At 30.8% G+C, this 26,087-nt stretch overlaps 1 protein-coding gene across 2 annotated transcripts in view; it reads left to right on the forward strand.

Moving 5' to 3' along the window:
• The first annotated feature begins 206 nt into the window (after positions 1-206).
• Positions 207-26,087, forward strand: part of LOC118185151 (E3 ubiquitin-protein ligase PDZRN3-like) — a 290,073-nt gene continuing 264,192 nt past the window's right edge. For both annotated transcript variants that reach the window (XM_035354958.2, XM_035354959.2), the window contains exon 1: positions 207-657. In XM_035354958.2, coding sequence (XP_035210849.1) covers positions 550-657 — 108 coding nt within the window. In that variant the 5' untranslated portion in view covers positions 207-549. The remainder of the gene's footprint in view (positions 658-26,087) is intronic.

The raw sequence follows: 26,087 nt of genomic DNA on the forward strand, positions 1-26,087 counted from the left end.
ATTTATTATAAAACGTCTAAAAAGCTTGTTTTGAAACAGTGCTTACATCCATCCCTATTAGCGCTTTTGTGCTTTTTAATGTTTCGCTGCCCGTTTACGTCACAGATACCACGGCTACTGTGGCGACGTTTCCGTACATCTTGGCGACTTGGGGAAACGCAGATGTAACTTTATGCCAAAAGCAGCAGCAGAAACACGTTAGGCGCGGAACATTTCGGCTCTTGCTTCGTCATTTCGCGCTATGTAAATGTGATCTTTTATTTATTTACTTTTCCATTGCTGTAAAATGCTTTCAACTGCAAACAAACTCTGAGGCACTTCTTCAAAGGGCCCACTTCTTTTTTTACATTACCTTTATTATTCATCTTTTTCTCTTTTACTGAAAAATAGCAATTTTTTTTAACATGTCTTAAATGTTAACAGCTGAAACAGAAAGTTTGCAGGAACTTTTTAATTGCCATAAAAGGTTTCAGAGATCGGATTGTATAATTTCAGGGTCAAAAAGGAATCTCTATGCTTAACTAGAACACTGTGTAAATACTGACAGTCATGTCAACAAAGCAGGGAAGAAAACGACTGCTTAAATTACCATGCCCGACTCTGCTCTGTTGTGCCCGACTATGGTCCTTGTCATATGTTTCAGCTTCGGATCAAAAAGTAAGTGATTTTCTTGTAATTACTTTTCTTTGATGAGCTGTGAAGGTCATATGGAATACAAAAGTAGCTCTATGTTATTATCTTATTATATGTAACTGCCAACACGTGTCGCATTTTTTTCTCAAATTCCAATGGATCATAGAGTTTGACAGAACAACTAACCATCCATATGACATGATTGAAGCGTACATTATTACCTACTATTTACAAATAAATGTACCAAATTTTAGCATATATTATGCTCATTAATTATAATAAGAAATATCTTTTTCCTCTCTTTAAAGTATACCTTCACCTCTATTTTTAGCAACCGATATGAAAAATCAGCAGAAATTTACTGGAAAATGCTTGCAAAGCGGTATTTATTTCTAGGATTGTTTTAAAGATTTGAAAACGCAAATGTCAGGAAAAGAAAAAACAACGGATCATAGAAACGGATACAGGAGATTTCAGAGTTTTTGTTATTAAAAATAGTTTCGAAGCTGTGTAGTTTTTTTAAATATGGTGATTTATATTTAGGTAATCTACCACCCTGTATATATAGACCTAATACTAAATGCGATAATCAAAACACTGATTTTGAAACGTATAAATATCGTATTTTTGATCTGTTTGTATATATTTGATTGTAAGTGAATATGGCTAAGTCAAAAGGAATGAAAAGCAAAGATATTAACGTTACCTAAAATTACTTTTTATGCTTCTGAGATTGTATTCAAAATTTCAAATCACTGAATTACTATAACATAATATGTTTAAAGCTATATGTCAGATATTTGTTTTTTTATTAGAATTTCTGATTCTAAAATAATTGTTTTAAATAAAACTCTGTTGTCCTAATGCTTGTTTTAGGTTTCTGCTTTCAGATAGAAAATGAGTCTGTAGTATTTGTTTTGTCATTGCAGCCAAAGAAAATGTACTATTAATTGTCATTACTTAAGAGTTTTATCTTTAAAAGAAACAGATTTCTGCTCGGAAATCTAGCTCCTCTTGCTTCTGTTACACACTTACATCTTGTATTATAGACTGAGGTATTCAGTTTTGTCAAATTTACATTGACAATAAACATGAGTTAATACATTTATAATCAGAGTTTCGAAATATTAAATTAAACAATAGTTATAGAGGGAAAGACAAAATCTCGCTCAATAACAGTTGGGAGGCAAATAAACTCGTTATTACATAAGGGGCAGAAATGAACCAACAGCTAATGATCCAAAAAATGAGATGTTGAAGGAAATTTCTATTTATTTTAAATCTTTGAGCTGCTTGAAATTACTTTTACAATGTATACAAATAAAGCTATACATCTTATTTTTAAAATAAGCTTCTCAGCTAATATATTTCAAACAATCACTTTGAAAATCCTAATTTCACTGAAATTTCTGATCTGAATATTTGAAAAATATTTATCTTCACAAGTTATGAAACTAATAATGTGTTCCGTTCTTTAGAACAATTTATTTCCATTTGTTTAACTTTAAGCACGAGAATAAATATTCGAATTTAAGTTCACAAACGAATTTAGATACATCCACAAAGGTTTTGGAATCAATTAACCTCAGTTTTGCTTGTTAATGCGCGCAGAAAATACGTCATGAAAGAAACGATGTGATGATATTAAACATACAAACTAAATCGAAAGGGTTAAAAGGTATTAATTATGTTTAGCAAATGAGCTTTTGACTTGAATTTTTCTAACTGAAGAGATTTGTTACTATGTGCAATGGGAATAGAGCTATGCTTCAGGTGACGCTTTAGATTCAACCTATAATGTACCGAGGATTAAAGATGGGGATAATTAATTAATAATGCTCTTGATTTCAATAGCGTGACAATAAATATTTATATTCCCTTTGGAGATGCTATTTGATTATCTGTGTTGCATCAATAAGCGAAGCCACAAATGTTACTTATAATTAATTTGCGACGAAGTGAAGCTCTTTGAAACAGGAAATATTTGATCTTTGAAAGAGGAGGCTTAGCATTATTTTAAATATTTTTCCTGTGGATGGTAAGAATACTATTCAGTTCTTTAAATAGTGAACGCTGACATCACTATCAGAAGAATATTTTGATATTTCTTTTAAATTATGCATGTAAAAGAGATAACATTTCGAGAAGACTGGATGTTCCATGTTCAGGGATACGAATGGGAAAATGTTGTCAATATTTATATTCGTTATAAATTAAATATTCTAAACATAGTCTTGTTTTTTAGCCCAGAAGGGCTATTCGTTTTGGCATTTTGCGTCGAAAATTTTTAAATGTCCGTTTCACTTTTCAAATTGTTGCCGCCAAATATTAATGCCCTGTGGTATATTTAAAGAAATTAAATAATGAAGAATCTGCATAAATGTATGTGTGTTTCGCGCATTGTGATAATAAACGGTACCTTGATCCATCAAATTTTGAATAGCGTAATCCTCCAACAAATATGGGCATCTGATGCCCTAATTTGGAATTTGGAATTTGTTTTATTGTCAATTTAATATTTTGTAACACTAACGAATTTTTGATTGACAAACTCAAAGATTTCAAAGCAAGCAAGAGCAACACTGTACCAAAAAAAAAAAAAAAAAAAAAAAAAAAAAAAAAAATCTTTAGCGCGCAAGACTGTTTAACGGAAATTCTAAAGAAAGATATGCTCAATTTAAACTTGTTTTGCGATAATGCTGTTGAATTGAATTTTATGGCTTAAGTGCGAAGAAAATTATATTTAATAAATAAAGGTAACACACAAAACGTTAAAAAACTTCTCCTTTGGGCGTAATGTAAAATGTGAAGGCCTTTCAGATTTTTTTAGCCTTTTATTTCATTTTGTAGCTCAATGGGGCAATTTTCCCGGAAGGGCTATTAATTAATTTCGTCTTGGCATTTTGCGTTGATTCACTATAAACGGCGAATCACTTTTTAAATTGTTGCCACCAAATATTAGAGCCCTGTATTATATTTAACGAAATTAAGTAATGAAGAATTTGCATAAATGTATATATGTTTCTATTTCTCACATTGTGATAAAACAACGGTACCTAGAGCTGTTAAATTTTAAATAACGTACGTCTCCTCCCGAATATGGACATCTGGAAGCCAAAATTTGGAATTTAGAATTTGTTTTATTATCTGTTCCATATTTTGTAAAGCAATCATGAGTTTTTTTATTAACAAACTCAACGATTTCAAAGCGAGCAATAGGAATACTGTACGAAAAAAAAAATTATCTCCAGCGCGCGAAATTCGGTATCAGAAATTCTAAAGATGTGCTCTTTTAAATATTTTGTGATATTACTGTTGAATTAAATTCTGTGGTTTAAGTAAGAAGAATATATTTAATAAATAAAGGTAACACACAAAACGTTAAAAAAACGCCCCCTTTGGGTGTAATATAAAATCTGAATGCTTTCAGAATTTTTTTATGATTATTTAATTTTTTGTATTATTTTCGGATGATTTTTATATATTAGATTTGTTTCTGCTTATAAAAGAAATGATGAGTGTTTAAAGTTCTTGAGTATTTGTATAACGGAGATGATTTTTGCATATAGTATATATTCGTGTAAATTCCTTTTCTACTTAAAACTCTCTCATATTTTGGCCATTCTTTAAAATATTTTTTTTCCGTCTCACGAATTGGGCCAAACTGAAAGTTGATATTCTTAGCGTCTCTTTGCAAAGCTTATTCAAGAGCTTTGAATCCCGAGACCGCTTCAAGGGAATAAACGGAGCAGAGAAATCCTAGCATCAGTTTCTAAGCCCTCTTTGAATTCGGAAGCAGCAGTAACTAGGAAGATAAAACGCCAATGTTTTGAAAGAACATGCTAAGGCATACATAACGGAACACTGTGGAAGTTCTATCTCTGGAAGGATGTATTTCAGAAAAGTGTATTTTTTAAATTGTTCATATATCTTAGAGTTTCACCTGCGACATTTTTCAAAGCAACTATGAAAAGAGTTTGGCAACATTCTTATCAAACATGCCAAAAGTAAGAATGCGGGGACACAAAATAGAACTCGCTTCTGAAGTTTTATTAAATTTACGCTAACTATCTACTGAATGTCTCCTTTTAATGCTAACGTCTCGCATCTAATATTAAAATTTCCCTTTCCCACTTCTAAACTATTAGAAAATGAAGAAAGAATATACTTTTGTATCCAATATTCAGAGTAAAACACTATTTTTATGTGATAGTTATTCTATTTACAGTTCATCTCGAACTAACAAAATAATTACTATTTGAACATTCTGATTCATTTCTTCAGCACATACTATTTTCTATGTTATGTTATTAAATAAAATGATGTTCCTAGAAATTCTTACTTTCCCTCCCCATTTGTGAGCTATTTTTATTAAGTTTTTTTCCTTCTAAGCACTGAGAAGTGCCAAAGGTTTTTTTTTTTTTTTTTTTTTTTTTTTTAGTTTGAATGGAAATTTATCTTATTTATTTTTTAGTTGATGTTTAAAGCCTAATTTCAAAAATTCAAGGCAATTTAATAATTTTATGCGTCCTCTGTCAGTATGAGACACCGTTTTCATTTGTCAGTATGACCAGACAAATGAGAATTACTCCGGATATCCTTTCTTAGAGTTGTCAAAGATGAGTGGTCTTTGACAGGATGTTGCAGCACAGCTTCCCTGAACCTTACGTATTGAGCGAAAGAAGTGGCATCTTCTGCTTGAGCCTATGTTTTTGATACTTCCTTTTGCCTCCCCTAAAAAACTTTCGCTCGAAATACTCGTAGCTATGTACTAAATTAATAGCTCTAAACTGTTTAAAAAATTGCAGCTGTTCTAAATATAACTGATATAGGATTCGCAGTCATTGTTTCAAAAGCAGTGCAAATGCACTTGAGTTATACTGTAGTCAACTCAATTTAAAAAGAAAGCATATAATAATTTTCATTTAGATTTCACATTTTTTGTTCTTTATGTTTTCTTTACCCTTGCAATATATAATACCCGTGCAAATATTCATAGCCAAATATATGAATGCAAAGCTGTAAGAACTAATAAATAAGTTATTTGAAATATTTCAGTCGAGCAAACTAGTTTTTATTGACCAAAATACAATTTCAGTGAAGCTCATCCATTCTAAGCGCATAATATAAATATTTCAGACAAATAAAAATTCATCATTTAAAAACATTTTACAGCTTTCGAAAACTGTATACATAGAGTGTATTCAAAGTTTAGGACTAAGTTATTTAGCGCTAAATATGAATATGACAGCTAGCTACATCATGAATGAATTGTTTTCACCAAAGGCTTTGTAGGTGTAAAGAAAATATTTTTTTTTAAATATTCGAACGTAAACATTATTTTAATAACTTAGGCAGTTGATTTTTATTATGATTTTTTAACATAGTTTTATATTAATTTTCCCTTGCACATGAAACGAGCAACAATCTGTATTAAACTTTTCTCTCAGCTTTTCAACCAAGTTTATCGATACTGATCTCAGTTTTTACAACAGTATAAGAAAGCTTTCAGTATGGGACTCTTGTATATCTACGCAGTGCTTCGCCCATTCGTACAACTATTTGAATTTCTTCGTAGAACTAACTTTTGGAAATACTGTATAAGTAAGTCACTGGCTACTATTTTCTTAATCATGTCAATGCAATTAAAATAATGCCTTTTGAGGAGGGATTTAAAAAAATGAAAAATGGGTTTGCTGCTATCCATATGTGATAATAAATAGTTGATATTTGTGATGCTTGTGTCTCTAAGAAACTGCTTGGAAAGAACGAAGTTATCGTGCAACAGAAGCCAGTTATTATTCCATTAAGATTTTTCAGACGCTTACAACGCTGAATTCTCTTCAGAATATCTCTATAAAATCCAATAAGTCTCTATAAAACATGTAGTTTAACTTTCCCACAGAAATAAATTCCTTGCTAATTATCTTTTTCCAATAAAAAAAAGTCTGCCAACACGGTATTTACTCGAAATTTCTGAAACCGAAGTTCCAGTGACAGCGATAAACATTTTCCAGCACAAGTAGGTGATTATCGCTTAGTCGTAAGATCATGAGCAAAAAACTAAGTTTCCTCTTCAGTCAGAATTTGTTTTAAAAATCAGGTATTTGGTTCAGATCATGACATGCAAGTATTTGATTAACTTTATGCTCTGCAGTCAGTGACTGAAGGACAAAACGAGAATAAGGTTTTCTTTTTTCAAGATTTTCCAAGACCGTTTTGTGAACAGTACTTTACGGATATTCAGCTCATCAGCTTTCATTCGAGGATACATGTGACATCAGCTGTTATTCGAAGAGACAGCAACATTTGTCGAGGAGCTTTCTCAATATCCGAGATTTCGAACAATGACTACTTCTCGATTCATCAACATCTTCATGTTCTGTACCAACGGAAAACATTGGATCATATGCTTGACTCCCGTGTGCTCTTCGTAATATTTCAAATGTTTTCATTCCTGTTTTTCCCTCTCTGCCGCGAAACTTCATTACGACTCTTTACTCAAATTTCGAATCTATGTCAGCAGATGTTTACCTGATCAAAGCAAACAATTAACTGCGTAAAAAATGCTATACGTAAACACTCGGTATTTTAAGAAGATCAAATTGAAATGACATGGTAATAAAGGTTATCAATTATCTGTTGACAGCTTTACTTAAATTTGTTTAAAGAATATGTAGTCCTAAAATTTTGTAAATGCATTCTGTATTTCTGTACAGTTCGGAGGAAATAGAACTTATAATTTTTAAAAAGCTTTCCCCTTTAAACTTTGAAGAAGTTATTTATGCACAGATATCTTTAACTATATATAGATAACAGAATATGTTTATGGAAAGTTTATCACATGTCAGAGTATTATTGCAATTTCTTGACCTTAACTTACTGTATGTTTTTGATATATATCCGAAAGTGCAACATGTTTTCAGATATCGTTTTATTCTGCTGTCTTTTATTCTGTTTAGTAACCATATTCACATCTATTATTAATTTGCTTTGCAAAAAACCTTTTGTATTTATTTTATTGTTCAAATGTCGCGCTTTCAGGTGATAATAAACATCCATGCATTCAAGTGAGAATCAGACTCTCTCCTCTTGTTTAATATTCATTTCCTTTAGTAACAAAATAACGAAAGTTAATTTTTATGAAGAACAGAATCTGAATCGAATTCAAACTCTTCAGCACACCTATGAAACTTTTTATAAAATTAATTTGAAATTAAACTTCAATCAGTTTCAAGCTCACTTGAGTGAAGCAGCATAATTTTAAGTCCACATCTTTCAGATATAATGATTATAAGGGTAGCTTTGAAAGGTATTAATAGAAATTCACAAGTATAATAATATACATATATCACCTTTTTCTCATAAGGGAGATAGATGTGTTACATGTGAGTGAATCACACCTTCTTTGTTTGGAAGTTTGGAATTAAATAAAAATTATTATTTAATTTTTATTTTTTATAAAAGTAAACTTCTTCTGTTTTACTGTTAGAATAATAAAATACATTTTAGTGTCCACATAACATTAATGAGAGCACAAAATTTAGGCTTCCTGCACACTACAAACTTTTAATTTTTGCTGGAAATGAAACTATGCAAATCAGTTCCAGAGAGTTTGTTGTACATTTTTTTTATAAATCTAAGCTTAATTTGAAGATTTTTTTAAGCCTGACTGAATCTTTGTTTGACTGTAATGACAAGGATTCTTATTTAAAGCCCAATTTTATAATTTAAACAAATAAGTAAAGTTACACGAAATCTTAATTTTGACTATATTTTACACAGGAAATGCACGTAATGCTTAAAAAATATACATATTTTTAAATGTCAAGAACTGTACACATCTCGATTTTTGAGATGGGGAATACAAGTCCATTTAATCAATATCGAAAATTTGATATGTTTTTTGATATATAGTAGTATTCCCCTAATTTATTTAAGCAGTATTATAAGTGCTATAAAAATGCATATATATATGTGATTTTAGCTAAAATCTGTATTAACTTAAAATTCAAATCAAAGATTTATATATCTATCTTGCGCAATGATAGCTTATGACGTATTTCTCTCGCCTTCTTAGCATGCCTTCGTGGTGTAGTGGTCAGCACAATCGACGCGTAATCGAGAGGTCCGTGGTTCAAGTCCCGGCGAGGGCATTGCTCATTTTTCATCACTCTTGGTTCCAAATAACTTAATGTCGCTACAAGCCTATACTTAATATCTTGAACTCAGTCCTAAAATTTAAATTATTCGCTTGAAAAAGTTATTCATTGACTTAAAACTGAATCAGAATTTAACACTTTTACTGCTAAATTGTAGTGCAAAACAATTTTTTTAAAGTTTGATGTCTTCTGTAGTTTTACTCCTGTTCTTAGTTTTGATATTTAATTTTGTGTTCTTAGTCAGCGGTATAATTCCTTACAACAGGTTATGCTCATATCAAAACGGGCATGTAAAACTTTTACAAAATATACTTAGCATGATGTCTCTATAAACGTAAAAATTTGTTTTTTATAGTTTTCAGTATTTTTTGAAGTTAAATTCATTTCATTGCTGAAAATCTTTCTGTTATTATTATCGATTCTCAGATGAAATGACATTCTCCTTCGAGAATAACACTTCATTTCCTTTAAATGTTAATGTTGCGGTTTTTGATACTGAAGCTCTTAAGCTTATGCGCATAAACATTGGGGTTCATTTTACCTAAAAACTGGGATTTAAATTTCGCTTGGGAGTTACCAGACTTATTTCGTTCTTTACAATGGTTTTGATTAGAATTAATCAGATATCACATTTCATTAGTTATTTGCTATATGTCATTCGTTTTATTTAAAATTATAGCATTTATTAATCATTTTTATTGCTAAAGAAATTATATTTTTGCAAGTTACTAACAAGGATGAGCTTTTCTTTTAGTTTTAGTGAGTTTACATCATACATTAAGCTACTGTAATAGTTCTACAATATATCTACTATTTGATATTATAGCAGCCATTTCCAAAAGGGAAGTTTCTTGAATATTGTGACCTATGATAAACTATTAGATGATCGTACGACAAATGATATCGCATTTATAGCGGTGCAACTCATCATTCTTCATCCTTGTTCGCTTTTCTGCGAAGCAGAAATGATTGAAGAGTAATGGATTACATATAACGGAGCACTTTTTTAACGTGTTATCCAAGCATTTTTCCTCTTTCTGTTTGCGGAAAAAAATCAGGTGTAACATTCCATTGCGCATTATTCGCTTGGTGAATAACTGATATCGATTTGAAAACGTAGATGAAGATACTGAGAGAATATCATTAGTTATTTTAATTGCATAATTAATCACTCGGATAATTAGTTCCAACATTTTTGGGGACAGATTTATCCTTTAGCTTTCCTAATATATAACAGCATTATAGTTATTCCAAATCAGATCTTCTTGTGAATATTTCTTTCAGTGTTTAATTTATATTTTATCTAATCTGCATATTTTAGGCAATAATTTATAGATTTTTGTTTGTTAGGAAGTATTCATCAATGCCTCTTAAACGTTTCGAAGTTTATGGCTGCAGTTGGTTCTTCTATACACTTTTACAAAGAAAATTGTATTTGTTCTAAGAAAAATTCAGAAAATCGAAAAATTGTCTTTAGGCAGTCTATAATAAGATCAGACAATGGAGAAAATCATTTTTAGAAAGGAAGTAAATGAAGCTAACAGGATATGTGTGTAACAAACAACGGCTGTGAAACGAGTCTCTAACACAGGATCACAAACATTCAAATTGATTAACACATTCTTCCATAATATCTCTAGGTATGATTCCATTAATAATAATTCCTATCCATTAATAAGTGTGGATAGGAAACTGGGAAAATATTTCTACAAAAACGAAATCTTGAGGATCAAAAAAGATTATAAATTAAAAGAGAGGAAACACGGAATAAACTGTAGCGAATACTAAACCTGTTATACTAAACCTGAATGTTACCTAATACTAAACCTGCAAACAGAAATCTTTGAGAATAATGCAAACCATGACAAATAATTTGAAAATAAAGAAAGACAATGCTGTCATCAGTAAAAGATCCTTCCACGAGTACTTCTTTCATATCTAACCTGTATCTCTTTTATAGAAAGTTTCTAGAAGGTCCTTAACCTTGTAATATTTTAACTAAGTTCACAACTTGCAGTAAATACTATAACTACATTGCCTTTTCAGATGGCTTTGGATGTATCACGCCTCCATTTATGATAAGAAAGAAAGAAATATTTCACTTCTAGGTTATATTAAGAATACGCAGTTATTTTCTAGAGTTTCGCACTAGAATATTCTTTGCACTGCATCCAAAATGCATTTGAAAACTCCTGGATTACTAGATAAGTTATGTTTAAAAGGGAAGGTGTTTCCACTAGCTCTTGCGTGTTAAATGCACGTTAACCGATTGCTTGGAGAGAATAACTGAAGTTATAAATGCTTTTGTTTTCTTAAGCAATTAACTAAAACTGTAACTTGGAGATTAAACAGTTTTGTATGAATAATTAATTCTACTCTCAAACAAGTATCCTAAGTGTAGTATTCTAAGGCAAAATTTAGTTACGCTCTGTCCTTTTCACTCCGCATTAGCATGAAAGCGTATTGAAAATTCTGATGACCAGCTTTTTACGGGAAATATCTTTTTACTTTATTTCCAGATGCATAATATTAAAATGTGATTAGAAATGTTTTATACTTTCTGCATATGAAACAATGAATATCAGAGAAATAGGAACTGATAGATATCCAAAGCTTGTTCTCTAAATTTATATCATTTAATATTCTATGATGTTTTTTAAAAATTTATCCTAATTTTCTTCATTATTTAAAAAAAAAAACAAGGAAAATATACTTACATTGATATAAGTTTAGCTTTTATTCCACTTCTAAAATAATATTACATGTATCGTGCCAAACTGTAAATGATCTGAAGTTTCTTGGATCAGTTCATTTTTTCAAACTTGGTACTGTGTTCCGCAATTCATTATAATTCACAGTACAGATCGTGATCACTTATTTGAGAGAGTAACTGTGTTCATTTATATTATATATTAGAAATTTATATTATATATTAGAAATTTATATTACATATTAGAAATTTATATTATATATTAGAAATTTATATTATATATTAGAAATTTATATTATATATTAGAAAGAAATTCACATCAATTCCATTTAATTAATATGCATACTGTATAAGACGAGACGCGACTGTGTGATTATGAGAAGCGTTTCGTCCGAAGACTACATACCAGCTGCGATGAGACAATAGCGAGCTGCGCATAACTATTACTTAAAATACTCCCAAGAGCAAAATCCTCTTTGAACTTGAATTTGACTATTATCTTATCATGGATAAACGCTTCACATATTTGTAGTTGCATATAATAAATGTAAGTGAAAGGCTCAAGAATTATACTTTTTGAACGCCCAGGATAATACTTAGGTTTGAATAAATAGAATATTAATTTGGATCCTTTTCCCTAAAGTAGTACTGTGACACTCACACCCAAAACGTATATTTGTCAAGTTACTTATCAAGATTGCGTATTGCAATCGCTGTTCAGGGATGCATTAAAGATACCCTGTAAGAAAATATGACATGTAAGACATTCCCAAAGAAATAAAGCTATTTAAGACGAATTGTGGTTGACAGTCTTCACGCCCTAGGAACTCCCGCTTCCCTCGGCCTATTTCAGAAGTTCGCTAAATTTGCTGATGACCTGATGTGTGCAGATCTCAGCGGAAATGGGGAGGAATCCGACCCTCATCTGCTCCATGCACGACGTTACTTTAAAGAATAATAATAACAAGAAAAAAAAAAAAAAGGTGAGGGAGGATAAACAGTTGCCTTACATAGCAAAAAATACTCGAGTGTTTGTTACCTTGGTCAGCATTTCCTATAACTGCAGTTGGTTGCTGGAGATAGATGAAAGAACATAACTATACCTAGTGATCGGAAATCACGCAGCTAAAGGCTTCAAGTCTTAAAAATGAATGACTTACGTTCAGCTCTGACTTATAAAATTACAAACAGTCTCATTCGGTATGAAGTAATTATGAATTTTTCTAAATTTTAAATTTGGTGATAAAATTTTTTACTGTAGTGTAAAATGTAATGCTATTTCAGTTATCACATAAAAAAAGCTTTTAACTTAAAATACCTTTTAAGTAAATTAGCGAAATGGTGGAGTTCGGTATCAAATTTAGTTCTCTAGATAAAGTAATATGCGCTTAAAAAGTTTAAGTACATAATATATGACTTGAGAATTGACAACAAATCTATCTGAGATAATTTTACAACAGCATAGCACTGAATTAAATTACTAATTATAATTAAATTACTAATTCAGTCGACAGAGTTTCAGTCGATACGCTAAATAAAGTGTATCGACTAAGATACTTCATTTAGCTCTAAATAAATACTTTATAAATACTTAATTTTAATAAATATTTTATTTTATAAGTTAAATAAATACTTTATTTAGCGTATCGACTGAAACTCTTTCATAAGTGTGACACAGAATTTTAAATTATAATGCTGTATATTTTTAGATGTTTTTCATTTTGATTAACACGAAAATAAAACTTTTTTTTATTACTCGCATATCAGAAATAATTTTTAAAGTTTCTTTTCCTTAATAAAAGTTCAACATTTCCATTAAAAAATAAATTCCAAAGATAATATTAAAAAATAAGTTAAAAATTTAGTCATAAAGAATCATTCATGCAATATGCAGTCTGCATTCATTTGCTTATCAAAGGAACAAATTCCGAACTGTGATTCAGATTCAAACAAGTTGGGGGTAAATATAATATAAATTTTTAACGAAAGAATTATTTAAACGCGAAAAGTAAGAAATATGTTAATGCATGAGACTTAGAAATGGGTGTAAAAATTTTGGCTAGTTCACTAAGCGATTTAAAGTATAAAGGTTACAGGAAAACATTATAATAAATTTCAAACTCTGTTCATAGAGCTCATTGCATTTTCGTAAAATTTAATTTCAGCTTTTCAGAATACGGAATTTTGCAAAAACAGAGAAAAGAGGGGAATCTCAAAATGTATAAAGTAACGCTTCGTTAATCCTTTGGTCTGATTTTATGCTTTTTTTATTTGAAACAGAAGTCTTTTATACTTAATCTATCGATCTAATTTTAATTCTTTATATTTATTTTATATTTGTCTGCATTTATACTTTATATTTATTTGTTGTTTTGAATGTTGCATGTTATTATTATGAGCTTTCCGTAGTTTCGACGTTAACAATTGCGTGAAAAATCAGCAGTGTCTAGATAATTTATTTATAATAGATAACAAAGAGTAACTCCCAGAAAGAAGTTTCCATTTGATAATATTTGAAATAAACAGGCTACATATAAAGCGTGAAAAAATAATTTATATAAAATATAGATGCCAAAAGGTCAATTAAACCCGTTTAATAAATATGTTACGGGATGAAAATGTAATTAAAAACATAATTTTCTGAAAAATCAAAAGAAATTATTTGACCTTTTTCATCAAATTGCAGTTTTTTAATCTTTTATACATTTCTCTTAATATATTGCCAATGGCATAATCAGTTCATAAAAATTTTTAATTAGGGTTGTAGAGAAATTAGGATATTTTTATACCAGGAGTCATGAAAACTGAGGAACGCCTTCGCCGGGAATTGAACCACGGACCTCTGGAATACGCGCCCAGCATGCAGACCACTACACCACGAAGGCACGCTAAGAAAGCCGGAGAAATACCTTATAGGGTATTTTCAATTTAAAATTGCAATCATTTAAGGAAAGCAAGTTAATATTCTTGATTCTGTGCTGCAACTTTTAAATATCGACTACGCCTATGAGCGTTCATTTTCTACCAATATCGCTTTGACACTGCAAATTGTCTTCACTAGTTAGATGCTAGAACTGATTTCATTATTTAAAGGGACAATTAAAAGCTAATCGAATGATGCTCTGTTAAAGTACAGGCAGATTTAAAAGACAAGAATTATTAAGTAATCCAAACAAAAGAATCGGGGTTTAATGTCATCTGATATAGTAAATGAAATAAATATTAGGCACAAAATTTTTTGTTTCGTTACTTGCGCGTGTTTCGTATTTTTGTACCTAAAAAAATAAATTACTGCAACTGCAACCTTTATCACAAAGTTAGATTTCAACCGGTATTTCTTCCAGAATTATGAACAGCTTCAAGCGCACTTTAGTGAACGTTAACAATATAAAGATGCAACAAAGTTCACCGCAATAAATTCCAATAAGTGCTAATACGAGCTAAGATTCACCACACTAAGCGACCGTGATGCAGCAGTCACGTGCAGAGCGCTAAAAATAGAGCAGATGGCTATTATCATTTCGTGGGGCGCGCAAGAAAATCGTTTACTAGAATTGCGAAAAAATAATAATAAAAAAAAAAGGTCGTTAGGTTTGCCGGAACTGAGTGGAAAAAAGAACAAACTCCATCTGGCCAAATATCTAGTGAGTTAAAGTAATAAAATCAGTGTCTCCACATTCAGTGAAAGGAATTTTGGATAACCGCTTTTCCAACAGACTTCGAATGTGGTCGAAATGTTTGATTTTCCACCAGCGTACAAGAACAGATTTCGCTTTTAGTAATAATATCAAATTTTATAAAAGGTTTTTGTCATTGATTTTGTTGCTGTTTTGTAGGTAGGTCGTTCTGGAAGTGCGCGCGCGGACGCATACACTCAGGATAGTCTTCCTTCCCCAGCATTCCCCGCTAAAGGTTTTTACGTGATCAGAAAAATGACAGTCTTTTAAACAGTTTAAAAGCGTAGCATTCCTCTTCGTTTTTATCCCAGACTGAGGCATTTACTAAGATATATAGCTTTCCTAAGAACGAAACATTGTCATTTTTTACCTGCGCTTTTTAAAACCTCCAGATTATATTCTTTTATTTATCATTTATCAATCTATCTGAAGCATAATGGTCCTCTAGTCTATCTGTGGGAAGGATCGAGGTTAGGAAACTGTGCTTAAAAGGATTTCACTGTATATGCTTTGCCTTTTCCAAGAGCATATGCAGGACCGATTTTGTGAAATCTACTGAGTCTGCGTTATTTTAAAGCTTTTGCTCCGTTTTTAGAAAATAAAAACATATGCTTCACATATTTCATTTTCGGTATTTTGCTTCTCTCTTTCTGTTCTGAAAAAATATTTCGGTAAGTTCAAAGCGGTATAAATTCTATTATATAAGAACGACTTATTATATTTTAATCTACCTCCAACATTGCTTAATGACTTTTAAGACTATTCGGATGATTTAAGCGACTAAGACAATTTCTTACGCTATAAGCGAACAATAATACTTTAATGTAATTTACGTCTGAAGTATCATTTGCTCATAAACTACGTTGAAATACTATAAATAAATTTAAGATCTCATTATCGTTTCCTCGTATAACTGTTTCTTCCTTAAGTGTTAATTTTAATACCAGAAAATAAAATTTTATTTCCTAAATAACTCATATTCCTCCTAAAACTTTCCATAAAGATTTTACGTTATCGTTTTATTACTTAGCACTTGATGTTTTTTATGTTCGTGCGAACTATTGTTATTAGCCTAATTGTTTTAGGAGCAAAGTAAAATATTATTTGTGCAGTTTACTTTGTCAGCCTGTTATAACAAAACGAAAAGCAATACAGGTTGCTTACCCTTGAGACTCTTTATTAATTTTCACAGCATATTTGCTGCGTAAAATTATAGGAATTATCCTGACTCAAATCAAATTTTGTATTCTCTATTTCCGCAGCATGTACTTTAACGTTTGAACTACAGTGGTCTTTGCTTTATCTTAATCACATTTAATTATGAATGAAAGAAACCATTGCAAAGAATGAATTTAACATCAGTATTGTATAAAAATATGGCATAATAAGCCAGAATCTTTCATTTAATGTTTAATTAATTTTGTTCTTACAGTAATTCTTACAATGTTTCATGAATGAAAATTTTAATTGACAGTTGAAAAAAAAATATGCTTTCAACAACAAAAATTATTATGCACTTTTTTTCTGCATAAAGAGGATCTCACACTTATGTGTCCTGCTCCTCTTGGAAACGTTTACTTTGTTTTCTCACTCCCTTCAAAAATAATATCAATCGTACAAAGCAGTATTCACACGACGAAGCTTATCACATGACTTGTAACCATGTCATTCAGAGGCACAAACTTCGCTTCGTAGTATACTTCTTGAAGTGCGGGTACCCCAAGATGGGCTACTGTATTAAGTCAAATTATAATATAGCATATATTTTAGGAATTACATAGTTTCTAATTTAATTTAAAAGTTGATATAAATGCCTAGATAAAGGATTTTTTTCTCCCTTTTTTTGCTTGCGATATTTAAAAATCATTTAGTGTGCATTAATGCATACTTGTGTTACAGAAATTCATGAAGAGCCAAGAAACTATTCGAATGCGTTGAATATTGCCTTTTTGCTTTTCATTTGCCTCAGTTATTTTCTATGGTTCGTTTTCCACATACTGCTACTATTGGAAGAAACTAGAGAGAAATCTGAATTTATAGCTGGGACCAATATTTACGCATTACGTGTGGAATACAGTGAGTTAGAAATATTTGTATCATGATTAGCTCATTAGTATTAGTTTTCTTTCGCTCTGAGATGGCCAATTTTTTAAAGATATGCTGTCTGGATACAGAAAGCTCTCAGATTTAATGCAGTAGTCTAGTTATTGTAGATTCATGACAGAATAGCAATACGATTATACGAATTACTCGAGACATACATTAATCTGAAGTACCTGCAAGTTTAATTTACACAACTATTTAAAATTAATTTTAGAATAATTAAATTTAAAATTTAAAGGCATTCAAAAATGTAATACAAGCTTTAAATCGGCAAAGTTCCTACAAAATTCTGGAATGAATTTACATAATTTTCTGAAAATTTAAAAAAAAATCTAGTTTTGTAGAAGTTAATTCCTCAAATTTTAGGAAATTTTCCAGTTTTGTGTGGACTAAATAACTAAAGAATTTGACCAAATCTAATGATCCTGATATATATATAATTACGATTGCAATGCAATTATGATTAAATTGTAATTCTGAAATCTAATTGCATTTACAACGTAATTGTAATTGTATTGTAATTATAATTGCAACGTAATTGTATAATCTCATTACAACTGCATAGTAATTGTTAAATCGTATTACAATTTACAATATAATTGCATATTCATTTTAATTGTAATTACAAAGCAATTGTGTAATCTAATTACAATATAATTGCAATTATATAATCTAATATAAAACACAATTTAAATGTGATTGTAATTGCAGTTACAGTGTAATTGTAACTGTAATTGCTGTAGATAATTACAATTACGCAATTAGGAAAGTAATTGTCGCTGACAGTTTCAGTTTCATAGACAAGGGAAATCGTGAGCATAATTTAAAATTACAGTAGTTAACAGTATATACGAAATTATTCAAACAGTCTGGATATCGAGTTGTTAAATAATACAAAGAGATAATCTCAAAATAAGGAAATTATTAGTATGTTCCATTTGGATTCATCCTGCTTAGTTTCTGCATAATCGCGGCTTGTAAAAGCAACATAAATTATTAACTAATCCTTTGTTAAATATTACAAATATTTTCAGTAAATATGTAAAACGAATTAAGGTAAAGCGGAATATTTTTACAGCAACTAATTTCGTTTCATGTAGAACTAAATCCGCATAACATTGTTAAACAAATATGTTTGTTTATAAATATTCGCCAGTAGATGTGTGGATTTGAATTATTTGGTTAAGGGAAAGCAAACAAAGGTTGTACGCCTAAGGGAAGAAATGCCTTTGTGGAAAATTTGTAAAAGGTAACTTGTCTTTCATATATATATGTATATAACACAAGAAATAAATTACGAAAACTTCATTTAGTCTTCCCGTTTGAATTCCATTTTTCTACCGTAGCTGGTAGAAACATTATTTACTTACAATTGACTGCACTCGTACGACCTAGAGCTTCAGGTAAAAATATAAAAGCATAATTTTAAGTGCCGGTAAATGACTGTTCCAGCAGAAGATTAGGTTATACGGATCATGGCAAAGCACACAAAGGCTATCTGTCGAAGGAGCTGCTTTCGTCTAGGACTTTCTAAGGTAAACTAGCTGGTATGTATATTACGGTGGGAAAAACCACGAAAAGGTCAATACAGGCAGACCGTTTGCAGAGATTTAATGTAATGGTGTTAACTAATAATGTTAATGGTGTTACCACTCGGCCGCCGGTGGACGCTGAGTACAGAAAAATGGCATTGCATTCCTTCCGAGATCATTCTGCATAACTATTGAATGAAGTCTAACTTGCAGTAATGATATTAACTATGAAATAGAGTTGTAATATAACTTTATTGAATATAACTCATATTTTCAATAAATAGGTAAAACACATTATTTATTTTAGAGTGGATGTACACCTTGCACATACACACACACACACACACACACACAAAAAAAAAAAAAAAAAGGAGAGAGAGAGAGGGTTCTATATCTCCCTTTTTAATGGGCCGATTAACGAAATTTAACTTGGATTCTTCATGTCTCAAACTGCTATACGTTAGGGCACATGCAAATTAAGATCTTATATTTAGCACACTGGCAGCACGCTTCGAAAGCTACATCTAGATTATTTACGTTCATTTCGCCCATCAGTTTCAGTGGTACAGTCGCGTCTGTAAATTTTGTTTTCCGAGGAAAATATTTTATATCACAAGTAAAAATAATGTGTAAAGTAGAGAACTTTAAGTAACATCTTAAGTAATGTAGAGAACGTTTTAAGTATTTTAGTAAAATGGTAGGCTATTTCTTTCGTGTAATTTCTGGTCCTATTAGCTATGAATCGAAATTTGACTGGAGTTTAGTGAAATTTAGGCAATGCATAAAGGTTGGAAATTCTGTTTAAAATTTATGCGTAGTTATTTTATGTCTTCGATGAATTGCAGTGAAACGTCTTTGCAGGATATTTATTCGCTGTAGTTTTAATCTTATGATATGTAACTGCGCTATGGAGTTCTTTTTTAATCAGATTATAGTAGAAAGCTTTTCAAATAATACTAAAGTTGTTACTGGCCTTGTCTATTTTCGTAATGGTGAAAAGATCCTTTAAAATTTTAACTTTCTTGTCTATATCTTGCTTATTATGTGAGCTAATTTAGCACGTGTGCTTTAATACGTCTTTTGAAGCCGCTGAGCATTCCTTCTTTCCATTCTAGATAAGTCGTAGTAGGTAAGTTAGTTTTGTAGCTGGAGAATACTATAAAAGTTTCTAGATCTTTTTCGAATTGTTGGATGCAGAATGTTTTGCTAACTTTGAAAGTGGGTCGAAATTTGGTGTCGAGATTCATTAATTGCCATAAATTTCTATCTTCTATAATTTTTAAGTTTCCTGTATAAGATGTTGGTGAGGTTGGTCTACATAAGGGCTGTATTCTGAGAGTTTGCAATTTCAAGTATCTGGAGCATCATCGATCTAATGGTGGTTAATCATTAAGCTACTTAGTGTTCTTTCATATCGAAAGCTTAGTGTATTGCCTGTACTTTGTCTTGAAACAGATGCTGGTGTAGTTTAAAGAGCTTATTAAATTTTAATCGGTCCTAAACGGGATGCTTGAAGTGGATAGTACAGATATGTTTATTTTCAAAAGGTTTGTTACTATGTAGTTTGTATTTACAAAAGTTTATTATAATGCCTTTTAGTAACTGGAGACCTTCATATTTAAAATTGGAAGTGGTCTAGCAATTGCTTAAGGATTTTTGTGTTTGAAGGTGTGGAGTAAATTGATAATACTTTTAGTGAAATATTGCTGTTGAAAAAATTAAGAAATTTTGTAATCAATTTTTCAAAATCTAAAGTAAACAAATGTCTTTTATTTCTATCTCCTCCTCTTGTTCATCTTACTGTTTTTGTTCATAATCTTTCAAATTGACTATAAACTGAATTGTCTTTATCTCTTAAATTATTCTGTAAATAAGAATTGAGCTCGTAGGGTTAAAGTGTTTTATTTTGTAATATGTAAATTGGACTCCTTAAAAAGTCTTATTCTGGTGTTGGGAATAATATACACATTACAGTATTAATTTATAGTTATTAATAATCTTTATTTAAATTAAAATTATGTAAGTCAATGTAAGTTGATGTTATGGATCACTGAAGAATTAAAACTGAGAAAATCAAAAGGACGATCACTTAAAATTAAAATAAAACCTCTAATCAGTTAAAATGCAATAGTAGATAACAATCTCAAGTGAATTCTTCAGTGATGAGGTAAACTGTTACATGGTTAAATATAAACACTTGTAAAATTTTTGAAGCAAAATGTAACACTTAACAAGATAAGATCAAAGCAAAGTATAAAAGTCAAAGCGCTCAAAATGTTAAATCCAAAATGAAAATGGAAATTAAAAAACATTGTATTTACAGTAATGGACTAAATAATAAAAACTTCTTCAAGTCCAAATTTCATGAAATTCATGGAATATAATCCCAAAAGGAAACCAAAAGGATAAAAGAAATTTATCTCAAGGTAAATCAAAGCTCGGTGCATATTTGCAGAACGCAAACACAAAATGATACAAAAAGGATAATTACACGATTAATTTATTTCTTTAGGGGAGTTGAAATTAGTCATACATTTAGAGACTTTTCCTCAGGTTTACATAATAAATGTGCTTCATTATGTTCGTACTACTTGTCTAATATCTGCACCCGAGGTAAAAAAAATTAACCGTGTAATTTAAATTTTCATATGATTATGTGAATAAATTTTACGAATGTGTGCAATTTAATTTTTTAGTTTAGCATAAATTTCTGTTATCCCATTTGAATCCTTTTAGTATTGTATCCCATTGATTTACAGGAATTTTTTATTTTACTTCATAGAAATTTTTAATCGCTCATCCGCTACCACTCTAAAAAAACACTTTTCAGGCTTTTTGCATTTTATTTTCACGTTTTCGCTTACATTTGGCATTTTTACATCTTCAATTATTGACTCCCACAAAGAATTTATTCGAAGATTTACCTTCTCTTTTTTCCCTATTGCTTGGTCGTAATATTTTATTTGTTATCTAGGTTATCACGTGTTTCTGATTTTGCAAATTTAATCAAGCACTTATTTCACTGATCTAAGATATACATATTTGGAAATGATAATAATTATACAGGGCTTTTTTTTTGAAGTATTATAAATCGTCATGTAGGTTTACATGTTGATAACAAGTCATTTTTATTCCTCTTTGAAAGACTGATAGCAGAATATTAGTTCATACTTCCTGCTCACTGCAAAAATTAAATACATTTAAATTTATCAATTGCCGTCTAAGAGATATATGCCGTTTACTGGTGCCTCCCATCTTTACGTCATGCACTTGGAAATTTTGCTTTTGTTTTGTTTAATTAACATATGCGCTTAATTATCCATCACCCCATATATATGGGATGCAAACTTGTTTATTAAATTGTAGAGTCATTAGGTTAATTGGAAGCAGGAAAGATGAAAAATATGCAACCGCCTTCGCCGGGAATCGAACCACGGACCTCTGAAATACCGGCTCAGTGTGCTGACCACTACACCACGAAGGCACGGTAGGGAAGTGGGAGAAATACCTTATATACTCCCCTTTTTAAAGGGCGACTAGTGTTTTAAGGGACCTAGTCGCCAATTCCTGGGTGCGGAGAATCGTCACCCACAACCCTTTTAGTTCGGGCGCCACTTGTAGAGTCATTAGGTTAATTGGAAGCAGGAAAGATGAAAAATATGCAACTGCCTTCGCCGGGAATCGAACCACGGATCTCTGAAATACCGGTTCAGTGTGCTGACCACTACACCACGAAGGCAGGGTAGGGAAGTGGGAGAAATACCTTATAAAATGTCTAGTCCTCAAGTGACCGATTAAATAAAACCCTAGGATACTAAATCGTTTCTCTTTAGACTGCATTTAGTTAGATAATGCTGACAATCTGAGTGTTTTGTTAATTTTTAATTTAAATAACATTTAATTTTTTTACTAAACTGTGTCACAGTTCTTGAACAGCAGAAAAACCACGTATAAACCAACCCTATCACTCAACCATCCCTGTCATTCAATAAAATTTCGTTGTTCTTTAAACGGTAGATTGTTTTTGTCTGAAAATATAACCGATGGAAAAAATTTTCTCTATTTTAAATGAAAATCAGAAGCAGTGCCTATAGAAAATTTCAGATTATAAATCTCGTACATTTGGAGGTTGTGGAAATCTCCCTCCCCAGCTGTATGACATTGCTTGCTTTTGAGTATCCTATCCCTTTCACTAGTCTTAAATAAATAAATTATACGCATAAACATAAATAAATAAAATGTGCTCATGAGGTAGTGATCACTTATTCAAATACAGCCTACCGTATTTTCCTTTAAGTTCTTTGAGAATAGATTTCGGAAAAATGTTGTAACCTACGTGTTACATACCTGTAACTTTCAAATAAAAAACAGTGTTACTAGAGACAAAATTTTATGTCGAAAATTTTACCACTGGGTACAAAACTGCCAACAATAAACGTAGCATCTACATTTATCGTTACTAATGCAAGAACAAGAATACTTAATGCTTTCGTGACTGAAGAACTGGACTATGATCTTGTTCTGGGATACATGCAGTACACTAGATTTCTGTGCCAATGAGAGTATGTGTGCTTCCCTAACTGTTGAAATGATTCCACGCGAACGACTTCTTTGTTGATGATTTTGTTACACGGCTTCCTTTCTTTCATTGAACAGACAAAACAACGTATTATTGCACTTCATCTCTGTCACATACAAGGTACGTGAAATGAAGGTATGGATTACACGGTTCTAAATTTAGCTCCGCCAAAGTTTCTGAAACTGAAAATAAATTTAAGTCTTGTGAGATTTGTTATCTGTTTCTTACAAGTCGATTACACTTTTTTCCTTTCCATTTATACGTTCGTATTACAGTGTATCACGGTGACTCCAAATTCAAACTTACTTCTTAACGAATGATCAAAACTCTACATTTTGCGCGTATGGAAACTATATTTTTGATATTTCAGATATCTGTGAGTCTTTGATATATCAGATGTATCTGAGTTTCTTCACACTTAGTCAAATATCAAATGCGCCCTTGAACAAGGGGATCTCATAAAATTTAATAAAGGCTTTCGTTGTAGCGATGAAAAGCCTAATTAACCCCGAGAAAGATTCAAGTAATGGGCAGTAAAGTTTCGATTATTCGAACTTTAATAAGTCAAAATTTAAGTCACACTGAAGTTTCTTCCTGGCAAAATATATTCATAATTAATAGTAGCTTCTTTCATTAAGTCGAGTTTCTGTAGCTTAATTAGTACAAATTTTCGATTTTGTTCAAAAGTCAAACTTTTTCAAATGATGCTGAAATTATTTTCTTTGCATTTCTCTCACAATAAGTCAGTCCGATATTATCCCCCAAATCATCAGAAAATAGCCTGAACATCAGAAATCTTAGAATGAAATAATTGGCAATCCTATGGTTTTCTGGATCATTTAGTAGCCTCTGCAATCAACTGCACTCTTGTTCATGTAAGTATTTAAAAAGATTCATTGCAGAAAATTGTAATTTATTAAAGAAATGCAATCAATAATTTTATTTGGGATGAAATAACAACTCAGTTATCTGACGCTCTATCCTTTTATTCTAGTCCAAGCATTTAATATGCAGTAAAATCTCTCATCGCGAGTATTTTCATAAGAAGTTCATCTCTGAAAATTACCAGTATATCTGGTTGCATAATAAAATAACAGTCATGATCAGTGATCATGTTCTTTATCTCATTACCTCCACAGAAAAATAGAAATCGTCTGGAAGCTTAGATGGTAGTTTTATGGAGATTTCACCATATTTTTCTTTAAAGCATTAAAGATAACGTCTTAAATAATTTTGTTATTTCGCTGTTCATATCAATGTTTTCAGGAGGCATTCCTGTTTTTGAAAAGAAATGAAATATTACCAAATTTAAAGAAATTTTTTTATTAATATTGAATATAACTTTCGACTGGATCTATATCGTTTAACTCTCTCGCAGAACACATAATTATCTCTCAAAATCCTATAATTTCATCCCACTATGAGCGGTTTTTTCTACTGAACATTGTAACGTTCTTATATTAAACTAACCAGCTATCATGCGTTTGATCTTTACTTGAACTTCTTTTTTCCATATTCCTTACCAGAAGGCAAATTAGCTTTTAGTGCATTTAAGCTGAGGGCTTTTGAATCTTGAATGAGAGAGTTTTCTGTATTCACGCTGCGTTGTTAGATTTCTGTGTGATCTAGCTAAAATGTAATTATATCGGCTTTACATGCACTCGTAGCGGATACTTATGCGCCACTAAATTATTTGACCCAGTTTGTAGCTTAGTATCTAACTGTGTAGTTTTACTGTTACTGACTGTCACTGTTATTATTTATTTACATTGCCGCAAGTCATGGTTATCTATAGAGCCCGAGCCATGCCTTTTATGTTAAAAGTCAGTTTAACAAAAGATTCTTTTAACTTTTGTAAGTCTTTATCATGCTATTTTAGACATAGTGATAATTCCCTACCTGTCTATTAAGATTATAGGACTAAAGTTTCAGTATTAGATTAAGAATACGCTTATAACATAATGATTAAATTTCATATTTCTTTAATTAAGTTTTTAACACATTTTGTGTATCAACATATATCGTCGCTGATGTTGCTCAATAATTTCCAACATCTTGAATAATGAATATTATCGCCTGGAAAATACTGTAGAATCCGGGATGCATCCCAGTTTTCTGAAAATCTTTTTAACTTAAATTTCCGTTGCTATAATTTTGTTTCCTGTTTCTTTTCAGCTTCGTCTTATCGACGCTTGTCCTCATGTATTTTAATTTTTATAACTTTTAGACGCAATTAAAATAGGAGTTACTTCCAGTAGTTATTACGTATCATAATTTCGGTAAAACTAACTGCTTTAGAACATATTCCGTTAAATTAACAATTTAGTATACAAAATGAGATACATCTGAAAACATTTTACGATCAAAATATTTAGATAAAATAGTTATTGATTTGAGTCAGTTGATATCAAATAACATATCAAGCCGATCGAGAAATAAAACTAAAGCTCTGTCTAGGCGATAACAGTGATTTTATTGGATGGTAGAAATAACAGGTGTTAAAATTTTGATTGGAACCAATTTAAGTTACTTAAAAGACTTGCCATTATCTAAGATGTTTTGAATTATGAAGTTAAAATGAAAATATTATCTTGTTGAAAGCAATTATTTATCTTTCCCAGTTTCCTTTAATCATTTTAAAATGAAATAAAGCGACCTTAATTGACTAACCATTTCTTCGTATAAGGTCAG

The sequence above is a fragment of the Stegodyphus dumicola genome, chromosome X1 (assembly GCF_044657685.1).
Source record: "Stegodyphus dumicola isolate Sdum_Otavi_A_Nest chromosome X1, ASM4465768v1".
Taxonomy (NCBI): Eukaryota; Metazoa; Arthropoda; class Arachnida; order Araneae; family Eresidae; genus Stegodyphus; species Stegodyphus dumicola.